The 25,802-nt window shown below is 38.3% G+C and overlaps 1 protein-coding gene across 1 annotated transcript in view; it reads left to right on the forward strand.

Annotated features, from left to right (window-relative positions):
- Positions 1-737: 737 nt before the first annotated feature.
- LOC106873712 (ETS domain-containing protein Elk-3-like) overlaps positions 738-25,802 on the forward strand; it is a 31,272-nt gene continuing 6,207 nt past the window's right edge. The window contains exons 1-4 of the mRNA XM_089342207.1: positions 738-878; positions 2,150-2,221; positions 20,433-20,555; positions 23,714-25,802. The exon at positions 23,714-25,802 is cut by the window's right edge and continues 6,207 nt beyond it. Coding sequence (XP_089198333.1) covers positions 20,435-20,555; positions 23,714-24,894 — 1,302 coding nt within the window. The 5' untranslated portion in view covers positions 738-878; positions 2,150-2,221; positions 20,433-20,434 and the 3' untranslated portion in view covers positions 24,895-25,802. The remainder of the gene's footprint in view (positions 879-2,149; positions 2,222-20,432; positions 20,556-23,713) is intronic.

Below are 25,802 nucleotides of genomic sequence, written 5' to 3' on the forward strand. Positions count from 1 at the left end.
AAGCCCCGCGAGGCTCCGGCAGGGGATGGTGGCGAACCCTGCTGTACTCTTCCACCACAACTTTCTCTCACTCTTACTTCCTCTTTCTGCTGTGCCTGTAATTCAAAGGGTCAGCCTTGTCACACTGTGTCACGCTGAATCTCCCCGAGAACTACGTTAAGGGTAGACGTGTCTGTGGAGTGCTCAGCCACTTGCACGTTAATTTCACGAGCAGGCTGTTCCGTTGATCGGATCAACTGGGACCCTCGACGTCGTAAGCGACGGAGTGCCGCCAACAACAACAACATCAACATCATAATCTTACCACGACATTTATCTTCTAGCATTCTCCTCCCATGCTATTCTTTAGCACTTCACACACACACCGTCGCTCGCGCGCGCGCACAAATGCTTCTGGGGCAACATATTCTTACCGTGTTATTTACTTCGTAGTTGGCTTTTTTGTGTGTTTTTTTGTTTCTCCTCTCATAACAGGCATGAAAATGGCTTTCAAAAGCAGCTTTTATGAGACAGACAGACAGACAGACAGAAATGTTAAACCATGAATAATAATAATAATAATAATAATAATAATAATAATAATAATAATGAAGTAGAAATAGAGAGAGAGAGAGAGAGAATAGGTAGATTTTTCTATTCAACGGAATCTTCGCATTTGAGTTGTTAATCATGAAATTTCTGCCGTTCGCCTTTTCTCCTTCAGTTCCGGTGTCATGGCGACGTTAAAGCTGGTTCAGGTCGTTCATTAGAAACGCTGTTCCTTTGTTGAGGCGATGAGGCGAAGAATGAAGTCAGATGAGAGGAAAAAAAGTGTGTATGTGTGAGAGAGAGGTGAGTGAGGAAGAGAAGGAATAAAAAGGAGGTGACTTTAGCATTTGGTAAATACAACTCATTAACTTCGTAATATTCTTTCTCATCAATGCTGGCACCATCATCATCATCAACACCACAGTTATCATCATTAACGAATTGACCACCACCACCACCACCACCACCATCGTCATTATCGTCAATAACAACTATTATCAGTACCACCACCATCCCCACCATACTATAACTACTACTATACCACCATCTTCACTCCCAACATCATCTTCACTTTTCCTCATCACCATTACAAACATCATCGTCGTCGTTGTCATCGTCATCACAGAACCATTTACCAAAGGTTTGAGTTTTTTTCTCCTCTCCGCTGTTGCTGGCGGTTTCATTTGAAGGATATTTGGCTGTTATTTCTTCTAAACTGAGTGACTACGACTGTGTAACAAAAGTAATAAAGGGTTCTCACAGACTTCGTTATGTGTATATTTGGTGAGAAGACGCTTGTCCGAGCGTAGACTAATAAATACCGAATATATGTGTATATATATTGGGTTCGTGCATAATTTTTGCGGCTTTTTTTCAACAAATTTCATTCAACAATAACAATATTTAACAAAAACATCTTTAAATGACGGGCTGACCGTCTGCCAAGCAAATGGGAAGCAGTAATTGAAGTAGATGGTGAATATGTTCCGGTATATATCATTTAAAGATGTTTTTGTTACATGTTGTTATTGTTTTTATTGTATAAAATTTGTTGAAAAAGCGGCAACAATTATGCTCCAATCCAATATATTTAACATCGCATATAACAGGAATTCCTGCTAGCTATTATTCTTTGTCCTGTTTTCCTGTGTGTTCATTCTATTGTCCGTAAAAATAAGTCCGTTTTTTTGTGCTTTATACATGTAGATGTAGGTATGTACATATATGTATGTATACATGCATATGTTCATATATCATTTGTATTATATATATATATATATATATATATATATACACACACACATACATATACATATATGCGCATACCTACATCTATACGTACATATATATGCATATGTGCGCACAGGACATCACGAAACGTGCACAATAAAAAAAATACGAAGTACGAGTACATGGAATATGGACTATTTTTTCGAACAACGGAAGACACAAATGGAAAACAAAACGAGCAACATTAAAAATTATATATATATATATATATATATATATACACACACACACACACATAATGAGATGAAATGCATGGCTGGTGCATCAGCAGTTAAATGCTTGCCATGTAGGTGTGCATCTGTTTATTATTTCTGTTTGTGCATATCTGCAGGTGCTGTTCGCGTCGATACTGATCAAGATACACCAACTCTTCATCGATCTCTCAACTCACGTGACACTGAAGGTCAGTTCCTATCGGCTTTCTTCCCCCCCCCCTCTGCCTCCCCCACCCCCACCCCCATCACCACTCACTCCCAACCTTTAACCAACAGCGCTATTGTTGTTGTTTTGCTTGTTGTTGTAATAACTTCCGGTCATCTCTAGTCGAAGGTTGTCTAGTTTGTTGGTTGGCGGGGAATCATGGGATACAAAATACATCACCGTATTTAAAAATCATAAAACGTACCCCCCCCCCCCAACCAAAATAAATTCTCAAATATATATGAATCAAAAGGATCTTCTAACTCTTTTAATCCAATCTCTTGTCGCCACATTAACTAAACTTTTTAATGGGGGTGAGATAACCTATTTTTTTAATGGCAATGTTTTAATGGGGGTGAGATAACCAAAAAGTACCAAAATAAGTACTGGGGTGGATTCGTTCTCCTAAAATCCCCCAAGGCTGTGCTCCAGCATGACCGCAATCCAATGATGTAAGTGAGAGTTTAAAAAAGTAAGATATAGAATTATAAAATTCTTATGACATCAGCTCTTGCTGGTAAGAATTAAAGTTTCTGAAATGGAGAGAGTAATTCGAAACATTGCTTTGGTCCGGTGGTAAAACGCCTGTCATGTTTACAGAAGATGTGGTTTCGGAGCCTACGAGCAGCCTTTTTTTTTAACAACCAAATAGGTTTCTTTTTAACCCAATATTTACATGCTATTATTTATAGCTTTATTTGCTTCGAGTTTCACTGTTCCATAATAGAATTGTTTCATGTCCTCTCGAAATTTATATATTCTTATAATGTCAACAATGCGTGTGTGTGTCTGTGTATTCGTACGTGTATGTATTTGTGTGTGTGTTAGATCGTTTTGGGGAAGATATTTTTTTTTGCCTTTATTTCCAGCTCGGTTGAAACCCACGTGACTCAGTCACTTCTTCTCTCCGTCATCTCTTCCCGATTCTCCTTGTAACGACCACACACACACACTCACACACATTAAACACTGATCCATCCTTTCCCAGAGTTATGGCGGTCTGGAACTGATCTCGCTCTGGTCCGGCCATCAAAGGTCATAAGCATTACATCCCCAACCACCACCCTCTCCTCTTTAAGAGCCACCAATCCTAATGGCCGTCCTTATCTTCTCCACACTCCACTTTAGCCTCTATCTTCTGCCTCATCGTGTCTCGCTTCATTTATTGTTTCGTCCTTCCTCTCTCATCTTCACGCTTTCTTACTTTCATTTGCTCACTCTGTCTTCTCTTCACCCTCTCTTCTCTCTCTCTCTCTCTCTCTCCTCATGTCTTTGGTTCTCTTTCTCTCTCTCTCTCTTCTCATAAATTTTTGGTTTTCTGTGTCTGTCTCTATCTGTGTGTGTGTGTGTGTTTCTCTCTCGCGTGCGCCATCTTTCTCCTGCATATATACGTCCTGTCTTATCTCGCTCGTTCCTTCTTTCTCTCTCTCTCTCTCGCCATACGCCTTTATTTCGCGCTCTCTTCTTCACCTTCTTTCTTCTGCGTCTCGTCCTCTCTTTCCCCCTCTCTTCTGCGTCTCGTCCTCTTTTTCCCCCTCTCTTCTGCGTCTCGTCCTCTCTTTCCCCCTCTCTTCTGCGTCTCGTCCTCTCTTTCCCCCTCTCTTCTGCGTCTCTTTCTCTCTTTCTGCGTCTCTTTCTCTTCTTCACCTTCTTTCTTCTGCGTCTCTTTCTCTCTTCTCCCCCCCCCATCACTCTTTGTCATATTTTCCTATCTGCAAACTAGTTTGAAAAAAAAAAAAATGGACGAGTTCAGTGAAGCATTCTAAATAACCTTCATTCGTTCTCCATGACCGATGAAACAGCAGGGATATTGCGTTAAATCAGACAGATTCTCCTCCATGTCCATACCGAGAAAAGTCCAGTTCTTTCCTGGATAGCACTGGCTCAACAGCGCGGAAATAAAACCATTAGCTTTGTGATGTTATGTCGCCATCGTAATACGCTCGTTTCAAAATGGCGGCTTTAGGTTGGACGACTGAATCGTTGTTCCTTTATCAAAACGCGAGAGAAAAATAAACAAACAAGCGTAATAAGCGAACTAATATGGTATTTGGCACCGAAGTAGAAATTTGTCGGTCCTGTACATGCCCGGCATTCATACATCGACCCCACGAGGATAAAAAACGAAGTTAACGTTTCTGATATCACTAAATACTATGTCCCGTCTTTACTTTTTAGTATTGCAATCCGCTGGAATACCCGCCATTCTTTTATATCCTCCTTCACACGCACCAGCCGTAGATATCACGTGCTGACGAGGAAGCTGCTAACGTGATAATTCAGCTTGCTAGAAATAGTAACCAAAGAATGACACATATCGGATAATGTAATTCTAGATACACTGTCTAAAATTAAGATGAGTTGAGGATAGGAAGCCTCTATGTGGTCACTCAGCCTGCTAGAAATAGCAAACAAATTTGCTTCAGATAAGGCTTTCTCTTAAAAAAAAAGAGAAGACGACTTTGAAATTAAATTAGGTTAGTGACACGTTGAATAATATTGCTTTAAATGGATTGTCTGAAATTCAGAGGGGTTGGTCAGCGCTAGAACCTCTTACATCGGATGTTTTCAGATTGTGTACGGTGATACTTTATTTAGTATTCATTTTATCATTTTGTAAAAGCACCAGAGAATTTGACAAATACAATAATTATCATTATTATTTAACTTTTATCATATTTCCTCATATTACTCATAGTAACAAACATTTGCTCCTTATGGAACCCATCGTATGACGTGTAACACTCAAGTATGTGTGTGTATGTATAAATATATATATATATATATAAACAATATATGAGTATATACATATATATGTACATGTATGTATATACGTTCATCTACATGTACATATAGATACATAACTGGGTACATGACGTGGCAAAAGAACAAGGACAAAATGGTAAACAAGGTGCAACAAGCAGGCAGGCCACATAGAAACATCCCCTTCATCAGCTGCCACCATTAAAACTCCGGCGTTTCGAAGAATTAAGGCAGTACGCATCGTTAAAATGGTTCTTCCCACGAACACAAATTAAATTGTTTTCGTGGCGGGTAGTGGCGGAATATACACACATACACACTTACACACGTACATATACTCAGAGAAAAGCGTTAAATGACAAGGGAAGGGAAAATTATATAATGAACTTCATCCGCTTACAGCTATTTCTGCTATGAGATTCAGCGTACTCATACCCGAGTGCTTGTGCATCACCTCATAGCTCCGTCGGAGGTTCACGCAAGCACTCGACCATGAGTGCAGTATTGCATCTTATAGCAGAAACGGCTGTAGGTGATGAACACTCAATAATATATATATATATATATATATATATATATATATATATATATATATAACAGTATTAAAATAGATGGAGGCGAGGAAGACTATTTAATACGAGAAAATTTAGATGTGTGTGTTAGTATCGCTATGCCTAAGCGATATGTGAGTGTGTATGTATGTAAATTGATTAAGTGCACAGAACTTTCACATCTAAGGACGCTAAGACACTTATACAACAGAAACACGTGTTGGAATTTTACATTCTCAAAAGATAAATTTTTTTTAAAATTAATTAAAAATGCTTTACCACACACACACACACACACACACACACACACACACACACACACATGAGATTTGATATATGGTTAAATTATAATTATTGTGTTTAGGTCATATTTATTGTCATAACCCATGGTTGCAAATGTATGCCCAACGTCGTATGACCAATAACACTTCAGCTGTTTTCTGGAAGACGAGCCTCGGCTGTTTTCTTTCTTGGTAATGCATGACCTTGAGCTAAAGTTTTAAAAAATCAAACGTGACGAATTGCCTGAGATGTTTGAATAGGTTTAATTACAACTCGAATTTTGAGTTCAAATCTCGTCGGTGATGTCGACCCTGCTCCCCACATCCCCTTCTCGCTCTCTCGTTCTTTTTCTCCCGCTTCCCTCTGAAACCAGTAAGCTACACTATCAGCTCCGTTCGTGTTTCAATGTCGTACTTCGCGGCTCTGCTCTCTCCTGTTACGTCACCTGTAGACAACTGGAGGAGGACGTCGGCAGAATCAGATACTCATTGCAGTGTTCGGTGCTGAGTCAGCTTATTGTGGCGGGGTGGTGTCGGCTGGGGTCGAGAGAGAGAGAGAGAGAGAGAGAAAGAGACAGACAGAAAATGGGGTGTGGTAAGGGAATAGAACATCTATGTGTGTGTGTGTGTATACACACATACACACACGCACACAAATATGTCAATGTAGATGGGAAGATGTTTGTGTATATAAGTGTGTATACACACGATTTTATGTACAAAATTATTTGAAAGTGTACGCGAACGTGATGTATGTATATACATATATGCATTTTTCTCTCTCTCTCTCTCTCTTTCTCTCTCTCTCTCTCTCTCTCTCTATATATATATATATATATATATATATAAACAATATATGAGTATATGAATATATATGTACATGTGTTTATATATATATATATATATATATATATATATATATATATATATATAAACAATATATGAGTATATGAATATATATGTACATGTGTTTATATATATATATATATATATATATATATATATATATATATATATATATATGTACATGTGTTTTTATATATATATATATATATGTACATGTGTTTATATATATATATATATATATATATATATATATATATATACGTATATAATAGATGCGTGTATATTTGTGTATGTATATATACTACACTCACACATACCCGTAAATACATATTTTGTGTTTGTGTGTGTGTTAGAAGATGAGAGAAAGAGGGTGAGCGAAGAAGAAGGGAAGATGATTTCACCTGGCATGATGCCAGCCACCACTAATTGACCAAAACCATTTCCTCTGTGATGAAGGAACGGCCTCGATTGACGTCAGCAGAGGCTGAGCGAGAATATCAGTGATGCTGCTGGTGATGGAGGAAGAGGAGGAGGTGAGGGGGAGAGAAAAAGAAAAAAAATCCGCACGAAACGATGAAGAGAGTTACTCAGCTGTTTTGAGGGGAGGGGGAGGGATGAGGGGCTCATTAAAAACAAACAAATAAACAAATGGAGAAATGAAAGGAAGGAAGGAAGAAAAAAACGGTTGCGTAGGTTATAAGTGATGCTACAGCATGGCCATGACCTTTTATATGTGTGTGTGTGTGTGATAGGTTAAATGGATTGTGGAGCTTAACGGGAATTGTGGGATTGGAGTGACGTACGCCCTTAAGAAAAGAGGCGAATGGTGGTATCTCGCGATGTGTGTTTATAAAGATAAAAAGCCATAGATATGTAGGTCTATTTAGATTTATAGATTTGGCTATTAGTAGCTTAGAAAGGGCTCGACCGATAGAAGTACAAGACTAAATATGGACTGGGATCAATTTGATCGGCGTAACAAATGGTTTTCAACCATTTTTTTAAACTATAGACCCCTTGCTTTACAATTGTATTCTGGTGGATTCCTTATAATCATTCGATGGTTGAAAACTAGTTTTGTAGATACTTTTTTCAAAATTACTATTTTGTTTATCACACAGTTATTTGTGTAGGTTGAACTATACAAAATGTTAGAGTAAGAAACCTTGCTGTTTCTTCTAATAAATACATCTGGAGCAAAATATGTCCTTCATTTATTGAGAGAATATTCACTTTGAGAGAAGGGAGATAATCTTGAGAATCAATAATTCTCCAGAATTGACATGCCATTTAAAAACGAGATTGTCTTTTTTTTTTTTTTTTTCTTCTGTGGATACAGTTAGTGTCATCAGCACAGCAACTATTTTATAGGCACATGATTCAGTGGTTAGAGCGTCGGGTTCACAATCATGAGGTAGTGAGTTCGATTCCCGGACCGGGCTGAGATAATGTTCGCTTTGGGAGAAGTGAGATAATCTCGAGAATTAATAATTCTCCAACCAAACACAAGACTTGAGCAGTTTCCTCCGGAGCCGCTGGCAATTGCCGCTAGGCATTTCTTTAGCATCTTATGCTAACTTTATCTCGCCGCTTCTGTTCCTTGTCCTAAAACTTGGCCACACACAGTGTGTGTGTGTGTGTGTTTTGGTATATTGGGAACTATTTTTGTCAACATCGTTCCTTCCAAACCCTTAAGAAAAAAAGGGATGACGATGATGGTTTTTGAGGGATATGGGAGTATTTTTCACCAGCGTTCAAAACTATACAGTGCTACTCTCTCTCTCTCTCTCTCTCTCTCTCTCTCTATATATATATATATATATATATATATATATATATATATATATATCCCTCTATTAATCTATCTGTCTAACCATATAAGGGTGACCCCACCACCTTCGGTCGCCCCTAGAAAGTTATTCTCCCAGGTACAAGTCCGGGCAAGCTTGTTTATGGCAGACCATTAGTCGCCCATGCATACCAGCCTCCCGTCTCCACGCTACCGATGTCACCTGTGACGTCGCAACTCATTTCTACAGCTGAGCGAACTGGAGCAACGTGAAATAAAGTGTCTCGCTCAAAAACACAACACACAACCCGGTCCAGGAATCGAACTTACTACCTCATGATTGTGAACCCGACGCTCTAACCACTGAGCCATGCGCCTAATCATCTACCTAATCCATTTACCTATCACTCCATCTCGTTCGCTTTCTCCCCCCCCCCCCCCACCTCCATAGACAGGCATCTATACATTTTCCTACGTATATATCAGCGGAACGATTTTACTTATGAAATTTTTTTTTTTTTTTTAATGGCTATATTTAAAGTTATATAGAAATACATATGTCTGTGCACACACACACACATGCTTTCGGTGTATACACGCGTGCGTGTGTGTGACATCGCCATCGGAGAATTTATGCAATTTTTCTGGGATATCCTCCTTCGTGTCTAGTTCGCAACACGTAATACAAAACTGCTCTAGATGTTCCGCCGACCGACAACACACAGACGATATTATATAACACACACACGCACATAGAGAGAGAGAGACATACACACACACACACACACACACACATATATATATATATATATATATATATATATATATATAGAGAGAGAGAGAGAGAGAGAGAGAGAGAGAGAGAGAGAGAGAGAGAGAGCTGAGGCATACACACACATACATAGACACATATTCACACACATTATTTATGTGATAAGTGTCGTTAACTATTTGATACGAGTGTATTTGTGTATATGTAGGTGTGTTTGCGTATCTGTACACACACACACACACACACACACACACTCACTAGGGTATGTATGTGCCCGTACACATGCATATAGTCATAGATATGCACATGCGCTCGCGCGCGCATATTTCCCTCTCCCTCCGTACCCCCTTCACAGTATTTCCCCCTTCGCCAATATATATCATTACATCTCTAGATTTTGACGAATGTGGCACTGAAATTTTGAAATTAAATTTTCTTTTTCTCTCTCTCTCTCCCTCCCCCCTCTTTCTCTCTCCATCTCATTTGCGCGTGCGTCTATATATGTGTATCTCAGTAGATATAAGTTTACACACATTAAAGTATGAATATAATACTGAACCGTCTCGTGTTCGTATGAGTATGTGAGTATACATATATATATATATATATATATATATATATATATATATATATAATGTTTGCGTGTGCTAGTTCTTCAGTACATTTCCAAATTAAACTGAGTGCTTGAATGCTAAGGGAAAATGTGTTTTTTAATGTGAAACATGGCATCACAAGTTATCTAATATGTTTTGTCATAACGAAAGTCTTCAGTAACCGGACACGGCCTAAAGAATTATTTTAAGATTTTGTGTATGTGCGTGTGTGTGTGTGTGTGTGTGTGTGTAAACTACCGGTTGAGTGCTAGGTCGTCTCTCTCTCTCTCTCTCTCTCTCTCTCTATATATATATATATATATATATATATATATATATCTGTCTCTTTCTCTCTTCCTCTGGATGTGCCATTGACTCCAAGGAAATTGAGAGGTTGTCTATGTCTGCACGTCACTACATAGGCTCCTAAAACAATTAGTTAAAACATGGTACAAGTTACCAAACCCTATTGGCTTGCGGTTGACAGCTGGCTCCTGTGTGTAACTGCCCTGCCTACACAACTACTTTACCCGTCATAACTATTTTCTCACACGCTCTCTCTCCTTCCTGCGAAAAGCGTTAAAATACAATCCATCGTTTACTGTCTGTGGGTGTGTGTGTGTTGAACATTGATTGTGCAAATAAAAAATTTAAAAAGTAATGACGTTGAAAAATTTCCGCTGTCGGTCGTAGGTATGTTCATACCATGTCGTCTGTTCATACCTTGTCGTCTGTTCATACCATGTCGTCTGTTCATACCATGTCGTCTGTTCATACCTTGTCGTCTGTTCATACCTTGTCGTCTGTTCATACCATGTCGTCTGTTCATACCATGTCGTCTGTTCAGGGTTCTTCCTGTGATAGCTAATGACTGTTTCACCTGTAAATTTTTTTTTCTCTCGCTACCACCACCGCCGCCGCCACCACCAACATCACTATCACCGCCGCCATCACCACGACAACCATCACCACCGCCATTAAGCACCATCATCGTTATCACAACCCAGCGATCAATAGACACATCTACAGAAGACTCACTTTCTTTGATGTCGCCATTTCTCTAATGCAGCTTCGTTTTTTTTTACACTTCGTTTATTATTATTATTATTATTTGGCCATCGCCAACGCTTCGTCATCACTCCTCAACATCTGTCCAGTGTCAGTTGTTGTTGTTGGAGTCGGCGGCGTTGATGGTGTTTTGTGTTAGTGGTGGTTGGCCCGACTAAGTAGGTATTTAAGGAGATTCCTTCAGTGACAATCCTATCTTTTTGGTTTTATCTAGGACTGCGACTCTCAACCATTTTTTTTCTTTTAATCTATGAACTCCTTTGATTCCTATCCTATTTTGATGGACCCCCCCATAACCATTCAGTGTTTAAAAACTAGTTTTATAGATACGTCTTTCAAAATTCCTATTTTGTTTCCCACACGTTAACTTCTGTAGGTTGAACTACGTAAAACTCTAAAGAAAGAAACCAAGCTCGTTCTTGTAATAAATACAACTAAAGCATTTTTTTTCTCTCTCTAAGACCCTTAAAATACTGTGTCCCCAGTTATTTTGCTTGCGTGGACCCTCAAAAATCTTATATGGACCCCGGTTGAGAACCACTGATTTAAGACAGTGTATCTGGCTCTACTTTATCGAATGTGCCCGTCCTTTTTTAAGACTGGTGTAATAGTAAAATAATTATGCATAACTACACTAGTGCGCCCTCCCCCGTCTTTGTCACCTCATAACTTTCAGAAAATGAATATTTTTTGGATGAAATTTTCTACGAATACCTTTCTGTTGATGTAGATTCTGATTACACTGGAATTTAATGATGGGGGAGGGGTAATTAGTAGATGCACACATACTTACTGACACACATCATATATATATATATATATATATATATACCAAATGAAATTTGAAAAAATTGTGATGTATGTCAGTATGTATGTATACGCGCCCGCCAAGTCTTTTTTTTTTTTCACATTAAATTCCCATACAGTCGTACTACACCTAAAAAGTATTTGTTGTAGAAAGTTTCATTAAATATACCCATATTTTTCTGAAAGATATGAGGAAACAAAGTCGATTCGTGTGAATTATCCGAAACTCTTCTTCCCATTCCACCATGTCCGAAAATGTTTTCACATTAAATTCTGCTAAAATCGCGTTCTACATCATCTGAAAGGTATTTGTTGTAGAAAATTTCACTAAAATTATCCATTCCTCTGAAAATTATAACGAAATAAAGTCGGGAGTTGACCTGTGTAGATATGCCAAAATTTTCTGAGAATCGAGCTTGGAATTGGGAGTGGGGTTCCATGTTTTTTTTTTTTTCTTTCTTTAATCTGAATTTTTTTGCACAAAACGTTTTATCATTCAGTTTCTTGTCCTCACTGACCAGAGTCTGCATCTGTCACGTGATACGGAGGGCAAGAGTAAAAATTATTCGGCGGGATTTCAAAGAAATTTTACTGTTATTTCTAACATGTCGATTGACCATGTGGCGGTTCAAGATAGTGGGGTGAGATTTCAGAGATTTGGCAGTTATATCTAGCTGATTGAGCGACCACGTTGAGACTCCTTCATCGGCGTATTACAAACGTTATGTATGTATATTGTGTTGTGTCTAGAGTCGGGGAACATACTGCCGAGACAAATGCTGTTTCTATTTTATGATTTTAACGTTTGACCGTCATTCCAACCGTGACGTCTTGTACCTTGACATGTTTAGCATATTATTTTATGAGCCTGGTTCAGTGTGTGTGTGTGTGTGTGTGTGTTCAAGAACATATTTCTGTCTGTTGCATAAAATTGTGTGTGTGTCGGTGTCTGTCTCTATATTAGTACCTTTGTGTATTGGGCTGTGTGTGTGTGTGTTTAGGAGCATGTTTTTTTATGTTGTCTGAAGTCATATATGTATGTAAGTATGTGTACTTTGTATGCCGCCTGTAGTGTGTGTTAGTGTCTATGTGTACGTGTGTCAATTTGTTTGTGTTCGTGTCAGCACACTCGTAACCAAATACGAACTTACATTGCACCCCACCTCAAAAAAGAAACTATTGCAGTATTTGGCTTTTTCCAACGGTGTATATGTATAAAAGGCAAACGAAAACGGACGTGTATTTATTTGTGAATGTATATATATATATATATACACACATACACGACATGCCGAAATATCACTTAACACAGCTGACATAACATGAAATCTGTCAAATCTATCAGTCAACTGACTGGACGGACGGGACACACACACGCACAGTATGTAGATGTGTGTGAGTAGAGGAGCCTTATACACGTGTTATGTATGTGTGTGTGTGTACGTACACATACACCCATATGTGTATACGGCTTAGAAGTGCGCTAAGCAGTGATTTATCTAAACTTGTCACCGGTTCAAATATGCTTTAGACGTATTCGAACCCGCAAGGCGATTCATGCAACAACAATAAAAAAACAAAAACATTCTCGCTGTTGTCGATAAGGTGTGAAACATACCAAATCGCCGTGTGGTAAGAAGTTTAGTTCCCAACCACATGGTTCCAGGTTCAGTTCCATTGTGTGGCATCATTAGGTAAGCGTTTGCGATTCTAGCCTCAAGCAGACCAAAAACCTTGTGAATGGACTTGGTAGATGGAAACTGAGAGGAACCCTATCGCGTGTGTGTGTGTGTGTGTTTTGTTTGTCCTCCCCCAGCACCACCACCGCTTGACAATCACTGTTGGTTTGATTACGTCCCCTAATGCAGCGGTTCGGCAATAAAGACAAAAGAATAGGAATACATTTGCAGACTTAAATTAAGTCCTTAAATTTAGTCTCTCCGACTAAAACCATTCACCACGCTGCCCCAGCACGGTCGCAGTCCAGTAACTGGAACAAGTTAGAGATAAAGATAACATGTGGTATGCTCCTGGTTTAAAAGCGATATGAAACCAAAAGTACCCGATACAGGAGATAGTGTATATATTTATTTTGAACGATGACAATCACAACGCTTGTATTAGCCATTGTGACTTCCTATTGAGAGAGAATGTGGCGCGTAGGATGCAAGAGATTTTTTTTCCTTTTTATAGTTCTATGACAAGTTTTGGTACTAATTTTATCGTGTGGTCTCATTTCAGTGAGAGTTGAACGCGTTACGAGGAGAGACATTCACATGACATCTGAACCGGAATCGTACTTAATTTCCGCTGTTCAATCACCATTTCTGAAATTAAAAAAAAAAAAAATGAGTCTTTCACATTGATTGTGTGTATATAATCTAAACTGTCCGACGAACGGGGACGTGAAATTCTGAGTAGCAGTCGTCTTTGTGTTCTTATTGTAGCTTTAAAAATAATAAAGTGTGTGTATATATATATATATATATATATAAATCTCTGAACGAGGTATAATACTGATAGGGCACAGAAAGTGTGTCAATAGCCAGCTGGAGGAGGTGTCCTCCTGAGGCTATAAGCTACAGTAGCATCCACCCTTAAGAGTTAGCCACATTTAAGTGGCAAATATACTTCACTATATATATATATATATATATATGTATATATATATATATATATATATATAAGGCTGATATTTTTTTCACAAAGGACTGCTTGTGATTTTCGTTTTCTGTATGAAATATTAGATTTGTGCAGAAGATTTTCGATAAAATCGGAACAAGTGTGTTAAACCGTAACGGTTTGTTATGTCTACGTCGCCAATTCAACACATAATTTGTTAAAAGTACTCCACAGGCGCACGTGCACTCCTAAATAATATAGATCAGTGCTCAGCAACTTTTTTTCACATATGGCACACTTATATTTTCATAATTTGGCGTCACACCTGAACCCAAAATATAACTAAAAGTATAGGGAACGAAATTATATTCAGGTTACACTGTGGCACACCAAGCATCGTCTGATGGCGTACCGGTTGCGGAGCACTGATATAGACAATGGAAACTGAATAGAAGGCCCACATGATGTTATCTTTTACTTAATAAAACTTAAAGTTTAGGGAGCTAACTCTTGTACTGGCATTGAAACCTCTCACGGTCTCTTTACCTGTAAGAAATAGCAACCCAAAATACTTTCAAATCAGATCCTAATACTGGATCTTCGAGAACCAAATGAATTTTCAATCCCGGCATCATCCTGATTCCAAAAAGGTAGAATATGTCTGTGTAGAGCAAATCTAGGAGATACAGGGGTCCCAAAAGGAAGGACAGACAGACAGAATTTCGCTTTTATTAATATAGAAGACAAGACATAAATAATGCTCATTACATATTTTATCGTACGACAATAAAGAAAACTACGCAGACCCTGACACAATAATACGCGGAGTTCTTTACATTATTGTTAGCCTGGTGTATTAATAGAGAGCTTATAAAGAATTTTGCTTGGATTAATAATCCTTCACTAATAACTCTGTGTTAGGGTGTGCACATTTACTACGAAAGTAGGTTCTGATTTCTGGGATATTTGTCAGATATGTCCAGCAGGTAGTCGAACCACGTAAAGGTTCGTGGTTGCTCGTAAAGGCTCGCCTGAGGTCTGCTCTCAACAGAACCAGTGTCCATTCGGAACTATTGGGTTGGTGCATAATTATTGCAGCTATTTTTTTTTTCAACAAATTTTATTCAACAAAAACAATAACAACATGTAACAAAAATATCTTTAAATGATTATTCCGGAGCATATTCACCATCTACTTCAATTACTGCTTTCCATTTGCTTGGCAGACCGTTATTTAACGATGTTTTTGTTAAATATTGTTATTGTCTTTGTTGAATAACATTTGTTGGAAAAAAAAAAAAAAGCCGCAATAATTATGCACCAACCCAATATCATTCCTTGAACACTCGGGGTTTTTTTTTTCTTTTTTTTACATTTGAGATTTGGCACATAAAAGTTCCTGCGCGCTCTCTCTCTCTCTCTCTCAAGTTCAATCTTTGCTTCCTTTAATGCCAACTTTAGTATCAATGTGTCTATGTGTGTGTGTATTTGTGCGCGCGCGCATGTGAGTGTACGTGTGTGTAAACCAGGTTGTGTCAGCTTAGGGCTGTGGGCAAGTACACACTTGGTCCATTGTTAGGCCAAGCTTGAGTAGCAAGTGGCGGTGGTGGTGTATTCATTACCGGGAGTTGGGGAGAGGCTAGGGGCAGTGAAGGGGGTGATTAGCAGTTGATAAATTCCAACAACAACAACAAGACCAATGTTTCGTTGTCTGGATGTCGTCACGCCCACATTTAATAGATAGGGAGGAGACAGACGAACGCACACACACGGACAGACATATATACGGGCACCTTGGACCGGCGTATAGACACACAGACAGATAGATAAGATAGGACAGAGAGTGCGTGTTTAAAAAAAAAAGACTAGACATTCTATGCATACTCCCACTTGCGTTTGTGTGTGTATATGTAGTTCAACATACAAATACATATACACACACATACATGTGTGTATATCTAAACATTACCTTATGCATGCAAACACACACATATAGACCTATATATATATATATATATATATATATATATATATATATATATATATATTAAACACATAAATGCAAAACAAGGTGGAAAAAATAGTACTCGAATACCGAAGGTAGGGTAATATGCTTTATTAATTAAGCTGCAAAAACATCACAAAAACTGTTACTCAGTTTCACGTTCCCGTTCATCGGGCGGGTTTTGCAGCTTTAATAACAAAACAAAAAAAGTATTCTTTTGCTTGTTTCAGTCATTTGACTGTTGCCATGCTGGAGCACCACCTTTAGTCGAACATGCTTTTGTGTTAGTAAATATGTTTTCCTTACTCACAAGCGCGCGCGCGCGGATTAGATGCGGAGTGAGGGTTAAAAATTTAGATTACAATTTTTTTTTGTTGTTGTTGCTCAGATTCCATCTACATCATCATTCCATATATTAAGTTTATGTAGAGAAAATTATTGAAAAAAATCAATACATGTCGGAGTGACAAAGAAACGAGAGAAGTACCAAGTGGTCGTGGGATGTGCTGGAAACAACAGTTAAATCTCCTTTAAATCACACACCTTTTATTATTTTGAAGTGGGGCGGTGTTAATGAAAAAAATTAAATAACGATTTCATTATTGTTATTAAATTACATTTCATTTTCAGTTGGAAAATAAAGGAAGTGGGAATTGTAATGACGATCGTCGATTTTCGAAAAAAATGTTAACCTTCAAAGGCTTCTTTCGTTAAAAACAAATTGGGAAAAATCGGTATTGATTAGGGGAGGGGAGAGTTTTTTTTTAAAAAGGCGTCTCTCATTGTTTTAAAGTGCGTAGTGCAAAAAACAAAGGAACAAAATCGGTCTGGAGGGAGGGGGGGATAATAAATTTTCATTTTTTAATTTAATTTAATTTTTTTATAAAAAGTTTCCTCCTATCCTAAAGGCGGGGGGAAAATCTGAAAAATCTCCCTCACCACGAAGAAAATGCCATTTAAGTGAGTGTGCTATTTTGAAAATCTTTCAAGGCGTTCTGTTGCGAAAATTATCCGACAACGACCGGACACTCAGTTAGTGTATGTATGTATATATATATATATATATATATATATATGTATATACATGTTGTTATTTTCTTGTTTTGGTGGGGGGGTTGTTTTTTATTTTTTGTCTTTGCTGTCGTACGTATTCGCTTGCTTTCTCTCCCCCCCCCCCCCCCCCACCAAAAAAAAATTAATGCTCTTAGCTTAGCTTTTTGGGGCCAGCCAGATTTGAACAGTCTCAAATGTAACCGGCCGAAACTGTAAGGATGATCTGGAAACTTGACTGATGAGAAAACGCTGCGAATGACTCGTCATTTGTTTTTCCTGTCGGTGTTTTTGTTGTTGTTTTTTTTTCCGAGTGTTTCCATTTAGAATTCCTGGAAAACCCACAATTTTAAGCGAAGCGCTCAGTACAATGGCTGTATTCATTTAAAACAATAACTTTTGAAAAGACCAGTCATATAAGAGTCATTGTTGTAAGTGAATGAAATGGACGTGCCACTTTAATGTGATTGAGTGACATGCCTTTAAATTCTGTGGCCTCTCCTCCCTTTAGTTAGTCTAACGGAATCATTCAGTAGGCCTCAGATGTTTCGATGCGACGAGGTAAGCATGAGCTCTATGCATTCACGTTTGGCGACGGACAGATAGATAGATAGATAGATAGACGGACGGACAGACAGACACACAGATGTATGTGTGTGTGTGTGTGTGTGTATATATATATATATATATATATATATATATATATAGTTTAGAATAGAGGCAGCTGATGAACGAAAAGTTCCATAAGTGACTTGTCTGTTTTCCTATGTGTTCATTCTGTTGTCCGTAAAAAAGTCCGTTTTTTTGTGCTTTGTTTATGTTCCCGTTCCTTTTCTGACGTCCTGTACCCGGATATGCATCTATATATACATGTAGATGTAGGTATGTACATATATGTATCTATACATGCATATGCTTATATATCATTTGTATTATTATTATTATATATATATATATATATATATATATATATATATATATATACTTTATTGTAGCGTTGTTGTTGGTGATGGCGGCGGCGGAGGAGTGTTGGTTCAGATTAGGTCAATGTGACACCTAACAAGGCAACGTTTTTCTTTTCTTTTTTTTAAGCCTGATACTTATTCTATCGGGATCGTTTACTGAACCGCTAAGTTATAGGGACGTGTACACAGACACACACATACGTACATACATACACACACACACACACACACACGTACATACATACATACATACATACACACACACGTTCGGATCCACGGATTTAATTGGTCTTTACTCAACGCTTTTCACTTGGCGTGAACAAATAGCCTCTATAATTTGTATTGAGTACTCCACACACACACACACACACACACAATTTACATAGGCGTGTGTGTGTATCCTTGTCGATATAATATATGCATTGACTTCGTCAGTTATTTTGGAAGCAAGTTCGTTGGGTTTTAACATTTATTTAATTAGAAGTAAAAAGAAGCAAAAAACAAAACTTGAAATCTTAAACAAGTATCTCATTCACATTTAACATGTGATAAATTGAAACGATAAAGCTACTGCCTCTCTCTCTCTCTCTCTCTCTCTCTCTCTCTCTCTCTCTCTCTCTCTCTCACACACACACACACTGATACACGCTCACGTACACACTCATAAACTCTCTCTCTCTCTCTCTCTCTCTCACTCCCCCCCTCCCCCTCTCTCTCTCTGTCTGTCTCTCTCTCTCTTGATAGAATTTACAGTTGTGTGTTTGAAGAGAAGTAATTGAGCAGATGTTCTCTCTCTTGACACTAACTTCATTGTGTGTATGTGTGTGTACATGTATATATATGTACGTTCATACACACACAATGTCTGTGCATGTATATATATATATATATATATATATATATATATATATATATATATATACACACACACACACAATGGCGAGTGAAAAAGGCAAATAAAAAATTGCATTACTTTCCGACTCCCATACGTGCTTATACATACACATACATGTGTGTGTGTACACACACATGTATGTACTGATGTGTGTTTATGTGTACGTCTGTGAATAGTTTTGAAACCTTGCTATCTATAATTTCAAAGCGCGCGCGCGCACGTACACAAATCTGTTTGTTTTTTCTAATGTATTTGTGTGTATGCAAGTGTGCGTCTGCTATTTTTGGAAATCTTCACACACACACACACACACACACACACACACACACACACACACACACACACACACACACAATGCGTACATACATGTATGCGTATATACATACATGTTAAGCGATAGAGAGAAAGAGAGAAAGAGGCGTGATAAGGGGCGCAACTAACTTGAAGACATCTCTTTTATGTAATGTATATAGGGGAAAGTTGGGCGAGGTTCCACCCACCTTCCCAACCAATTCCCTACCAAATCGGAAGTGTCTTGAAGGAACTAACAAGCTAGTATTTGTGAGGCCACGATTGTACTTCAAGCCAATCCGAAGACTCAGTTTTCAACAACACGAAAGATCTAATAAAGACGGTATTGTTGTATTAACTTCAACGCCTGATGTCACTGCCGCCGCCGCCGCCGCCTCTTCCGTCGTCGTCGTCGTCGTCGTCGTCGTCGTCGTCGTTTAGCCCTGGGTCAATTCTAATCCAGTAGACCTATGATCAAAGATGTTCTAACCGGGACCAACAACCACATGTCATTTGATGTTTGTCACTGACTTTGCCATTCAGTCTTCTAGAGTCTCTATTCAAATACCAGTAATATACTGGAGTCCATTCAATCTACTTTTCCTATATCAGAAAAAACCTTCTCTACCATGCACATTCACACACGTTCTTCTCTCTCTCTCTCTCGCCCTCTCTCACTATCACTTCTATCTTTCTCACTTTCCTCTCTCTTCCACTCTCTCTCTCTCTATTTCTCTCTTTAGTGAAAAACCAAACTGTTCTAGTTTTCGTATTTGTTTTGTTTTTCTCTTATTTTTTGTTGTGCTTTTTTATTTCGCTTTGAGTAATTTTTATTGCATCATTTTTGTTTTCCAATTTAATTAAATTTCTTTCTTTCTTTCTTTCTTTCTTTCTAGAAATGGTCCAGTCTCCCACTTCTCCCACACTCTCTGATTCCAGCCGATATTCAGACATGGGTGCCGAGTGTCATCTCACAAAACGACTTTGCACACAAGTAGCAGCTCACACAAAATCCAAAGGTAAGCCACTATTTATATTAAAAACATCCCTCTTTCCCCTCCCCTCTCTAATTATATATATATATATATATATATATATATATATGGGTGCATATGACAGTGCTGATATTTGTGATCTTGTCGGCTTATTCATACTAAATACATTAAAATATAAATACCCAACACATAACATTGGCCTATAGCATGACGATGGTTTGATTATTTCCCACGAGCGTGATGGCCATACGCTAGATAGATTTTAAAAAAACAACTTATCTCTACCGTTAACCAATTAGGATTTAAAATCACAGCAGCTACTAACCTCTCTACAGTAGACTATTTAGATCTAAACACTTCCTCATATAAACCTTTTTATAAACAGAACGAGAAGTTTACATGTGTAAATAGGCAGTCTTGTCACCCTACCGCCATATTAAAAAACCTGGTAGCCAACATTAGTAGAAGAATGTCTAACCTTTCTTCTTCTAAAGAAATTTTCGAGAGGGTAGCCCCCTACTATAATAAGGCCCTAGCCAATTGCGGGTTTAAAGATGAGTTAACATATAATCCCTCTAACACTTATCATGATATTAAGGATATATATAGCAGTACCAACGATAATGTAGTACAAAAACATACTAACATTAATCTAAATACTGACAAAAAAATCAAAAAAGAGGCTAAGGAAAATAATTTGGTTCACCCCTCCCTCCCTTTTCACTCAATGTAAAAACGAACATTGGTAGGAGATTTTTGACTCTCCTTGACAAACATTTTCCTGTAAATCACAGATATAGAAAATTTTTCAACAGGCGATCAGTGAAATTATCGCATAGCTGCTGCCCCAACATAGTTCCATTACACGTGGCCAACATAAAGAGCCTGAAGCTGGCTGCAACTGTCACGATCCAGGAGCCTGTCCACTCGAACAACGGTGCATGACCAAGGCAATTGTATATGAGGCGGAAGTCACTACAACCCTAAATAATAATAATAATAATACAACGGGGAAAAGACCTATATTGGATTATGTGAAGGGGAGTTTAAAAGACACTATGTCAACCACATAGCCTCGTTCCTACATAAGGACAAGAGCAAGATCACAAAGTTAGCCAACCGCGTGAGGGCTTTGAAAAAGAATAAAACGCCATATACGGTTAAATGGAAAATAATCGAAAAATTCACACATTATGTGAATGGATCAAAGAAATGTAGGCTTTGCTTGGCTGAAAGAGCACAGATTCTGTTCAGATCAAAAATCCCCAACTCAGTATTGAACTCGAGGTCTGAAATTTTCAGTGGTTGCAGACACATGCAAAAATATATTTTGAAGAAATGGACAATCCCATCCATCTTAGACTGATTTGACATTTCCCCGACCTTATTATTTAAAGACTAAGGATGTTAGATCGCTCACTACTATAGCCCCCCACCCTTTATTTTAGTATTTCTTTAGGTTTATCTTTTATACTTTATAAATTTTTATATTTCCGATATTTCTTATAGTTACATTTCTACCTTATATTTTATACATTTGTACTCTCCTTTCACAATTTATATTCAATCTCATACATTAATTACATTTACATCAGGTATGCTAGTTTCGTTTTCCGATTAGATGTTAGGATTTTCTATACGCTACCATTTTTTCGTGGTTTTCGCGTATTCTCACGTCCCATGCCATATCTAAAGTTCTTAGTTCAGTACGAAGAGTTGTCTGTGCCTGAAGAACGTTTTTGGATTTCCCAGATACGTGAAACTATTTGTAGCGCCCGAAAATATTTATTGTGATCCTTAAACAGAAATATTTGACTCTCACCAGATGGAGTGCTCTCTTTGTTGAATCATAAAATAAACCAATACACACACACATACATATATGTATGTGTGTATTTATGTGTATGTATGAATCTGTGCATGTTTGTATTTATATGCGGTTATATATATATATATGTGTGTGTGTGTTGGGTTGGCAAGAAATTAATTTCGTTTTTCGCAAATAGTTAAGATTTTTTTTATGACTTTTGTCAATGTTGTGATTTTTTTTTCCTTTTGACATTTGATAGCCGTTACTTTTAGCTTACTTTAGTAGCAAATTGTGCGTAATTTTATTAATAGCTGTTAGTTCAGTGTCATTTTTAACATGCAGTGATGTCACATCCACCATATAGCCCTGACCTTGCACCGTCAGATTACCAATCTATTTCGAAGTTTGCAAAATTCTTTGAATGGTAAAACTTATGGAAAATATGTAATTGATTAAAGTTCATTCTTTGTATGGAAAAAAATGACTTTTTATTTCATACTAAAAAAGCGAAATTACTTTCTTGCCAACCCAATATATATTAGGAAATTAAAGGTTATAACCATTCATAGAATGACCATTGGTTTCGCACCTGTACAGCGCTTAGCATTATAGTAACTCGTCAGACTCAAATGGCCGAAGTCTGACGAGTCGCGCTTTATAGGGGCGAAAGCAATGGTTACTCTATGACCGGCCATAACTTCTAACTCCCTAAAAAAATATATTACTGCTCTAATTCTTCAGAGTATGCTTTTTTTTCTCCGGATATATGAACTACTGACGCTATATATATATATATATATATATATATATATATATATATGTGTGTGTGTGTGTGTTGGCTCACCAGAAGTGATAAATTATAGGACTCAATACAAATGTAAGAGTGTTTCTGTAATACATTATTACTGAATGGCTCCGATTTCTAGTAATCTGAGTTAATTTCCGATCATCAGCTGATAAAGTAAGTCTGCTTTTTTTTTTTTTTAAATATTCCGTTTGAATATTTCTGGAAATATGTAACTTAAGTTGAAAGAAAACGCTTATCGTTTTATGTTACTTTGTCGTTCACAAAGGTTTTTAAACGAAATTGCATAAAGATAAGTGTTTTCTCCAAACTTATATTTCAAGTTTCAAAAAGATGTCTCATGTTTCAAGCAATAAATATTTCAAAATTCAAAAGAGAAACAGGCTCCACTGAGCAGCTGATGATTGAAAACAAGTAACTCTGAGTTTTGGAAATTGAAACCTTTAATTTATTGTGTGTGTGTGTGTGTTACGTTCTTATACGTTTTCTATGTCTTTTTTTAGTATTTGTTGCCTCACTTTTTATTTTTTGTCCTGACTCATTTGCTGTTTCCTGTTTTTTCTACAGGTATGGAATCCAACATCACACTTTGGCAGTTCCTTCTGGAACTTCTCCTCAGCCACCAGCATCGCAACATTATCCAATGGACCAACAACGACGGTGAATTCAAGCTGGTGAATGCTGAGGAAGTTGCCAAACTTTGGGGTTTGCGCAAAAACAAGAACAACATGAACTATGATAAGCTAAGCCGTGCCCTACGCTATTACTACGACAAAAACATCATCAAAAAGGTTATGGGCCAAAAATTTGTCTACAAATTCGTTTCGTTCCCTGAAATTGAAAAAATCGAAAGTAAAATTCCGTTCAAAGTGAAAATGGAAAGTCTGGCCATGGAGTATGGCCAACGTGTCTATCCGCATTTCGTTGCACCCACCAATTTAGAGAACAGAGCTGCTCCAAGCGTTTGGCACCATCCTTCTAATTCTGCTGTAGTCGCCGCTGCTTCGATGGGGAGCGAACACAGATCTGGGATAAAGCTAGAGTCACACGAAAGGGATTCCAGCAAGTCTCAGTATTCGGAAAAGAAAAGCGATTTCCCGTCGCCATTGTCGTTATCCACGTCGTCACTTTCGTCATTTTCATCGTCGCCGACGTCGTCGACGTCATCACCCCTGTTGACGCCGACGTCATCGTTGTCGTCGTTGTCATCACCGTCGCTGTCGTCGTCGTCGTCGTCGTCTTCACCGATGTCATCGGCATCGCCTTCCTCTTTGTCCACGTCGTTATCGTTGCCGTCGTCGGCGGAGGAACGGCGTGAAGCGGTGCATCGCAAGCAGAGCCACAGCCCGTCGACCTCGTCCTCGGTGTTGGCACCGGCACGACCCAAACCCATCCCGCTCAACCTGCACGTCGACGCGCCGTCCTCTTCTGCTCTGTCGCCGGGGACGTCCCTTCCGATCCCGAGCCCCACACTCAAAGTGTCATCGTCCTATTCCAACATCCACACGCCTATCTTTCTGGCCTCTCCCCTCCTTAGTCATCGGACACCCTTCCTACACTTCTGGAGCTCGCTGAGCCCCTTGACAACGTTGAGCCCTCGCTACAATTCCGCAAGCGCCTTCCAGTTTCCTAGCTACGCCGGTCCACACATGCCATTGACCGTGGGGCTGACCAGTTACAATAACATGGACGGTCTCTCCTCCCCCGTACTCGTCTCTTCTCCCACCAGAACTATCCCAGTGTTATAACAATAGATGAACCACCAACAAACACAACTCCCCACCCGCCCATCCACCTTAATGATGTTTTCCAACCCCTTCCCTGCCCTTCGTCCTCATCCAAACAAATCACAGACCTTATTTCCCAGGTACTCTTCAACCTCAGCTTTTCCCTTTACTTTTCTTTAAAAAAATAAATTTCGAATTTTTTTATTTTTTGGGTTTTTTTCGTTCTTTTTTTTTTTCTTTTTCGGAGAAGAGATATCTTTCGGGATTTAAATTTTTAATTAATTTTTTTATATTTTTTTTCAATAATTGTCTTTCCATTAATAACGAATAAACCACAAGGCTCCTTTCCCTCTCCCACAACCACCACCACCACCACTCACATCACCCTCTTTTTCTCCCCCCCCCCCACCGTGACTTTTGGTGACATAAGCGTGACATTTCATTTTCTGACTATTGTTGTACATAAAACTTCACTTAAATTCAATTTGGCCCTCAACTCCAACAGACACACACACACACAGAAGCCACAGCCTTCTTGTAAATCTATTACACAATACACAATTGAATATCAAACACATTTGCTCTACAAACTATTATTGCACGCAACCATACACACACACAGACATATTATATGATGGCTGTCCTCTCGTGTCACAGAAAGACCGTCACCTGACAACGAAGACCAGAAAAATCAGTTGTGTTTTCGACTGTTGCCCTCGTGAACTACATACTGTAATCACTTTGGAGGGTCGGGGAGGGCTTTCAGATAACAATAACCGGCTGCTCATATTATCTGCAATTGCAATAAGCGGTTTCCCTCTGTATATACGTACGAACACAAAAAACTTCATATGATTTTGTGTGAAAATGTTGAACAATTATTTTGAAAACGGGAGAAACAAAAAAAAAAAGAGGAATAGGACGAACAG

Source organism: Octopus bimaculoides, chromosome 25 (genome assembly GCF_046866305.1).
Source record: "Octopus bimaculoides isolate indiv1 chromosome 25, ASM4686630v1, whole genome shotgun sequence".
NCBI lineage: Eukaryota > Metazoa > Mollusca > Cephalopoda > Octopoda > Octopodidae > Octopus > Octopus bimaculoides.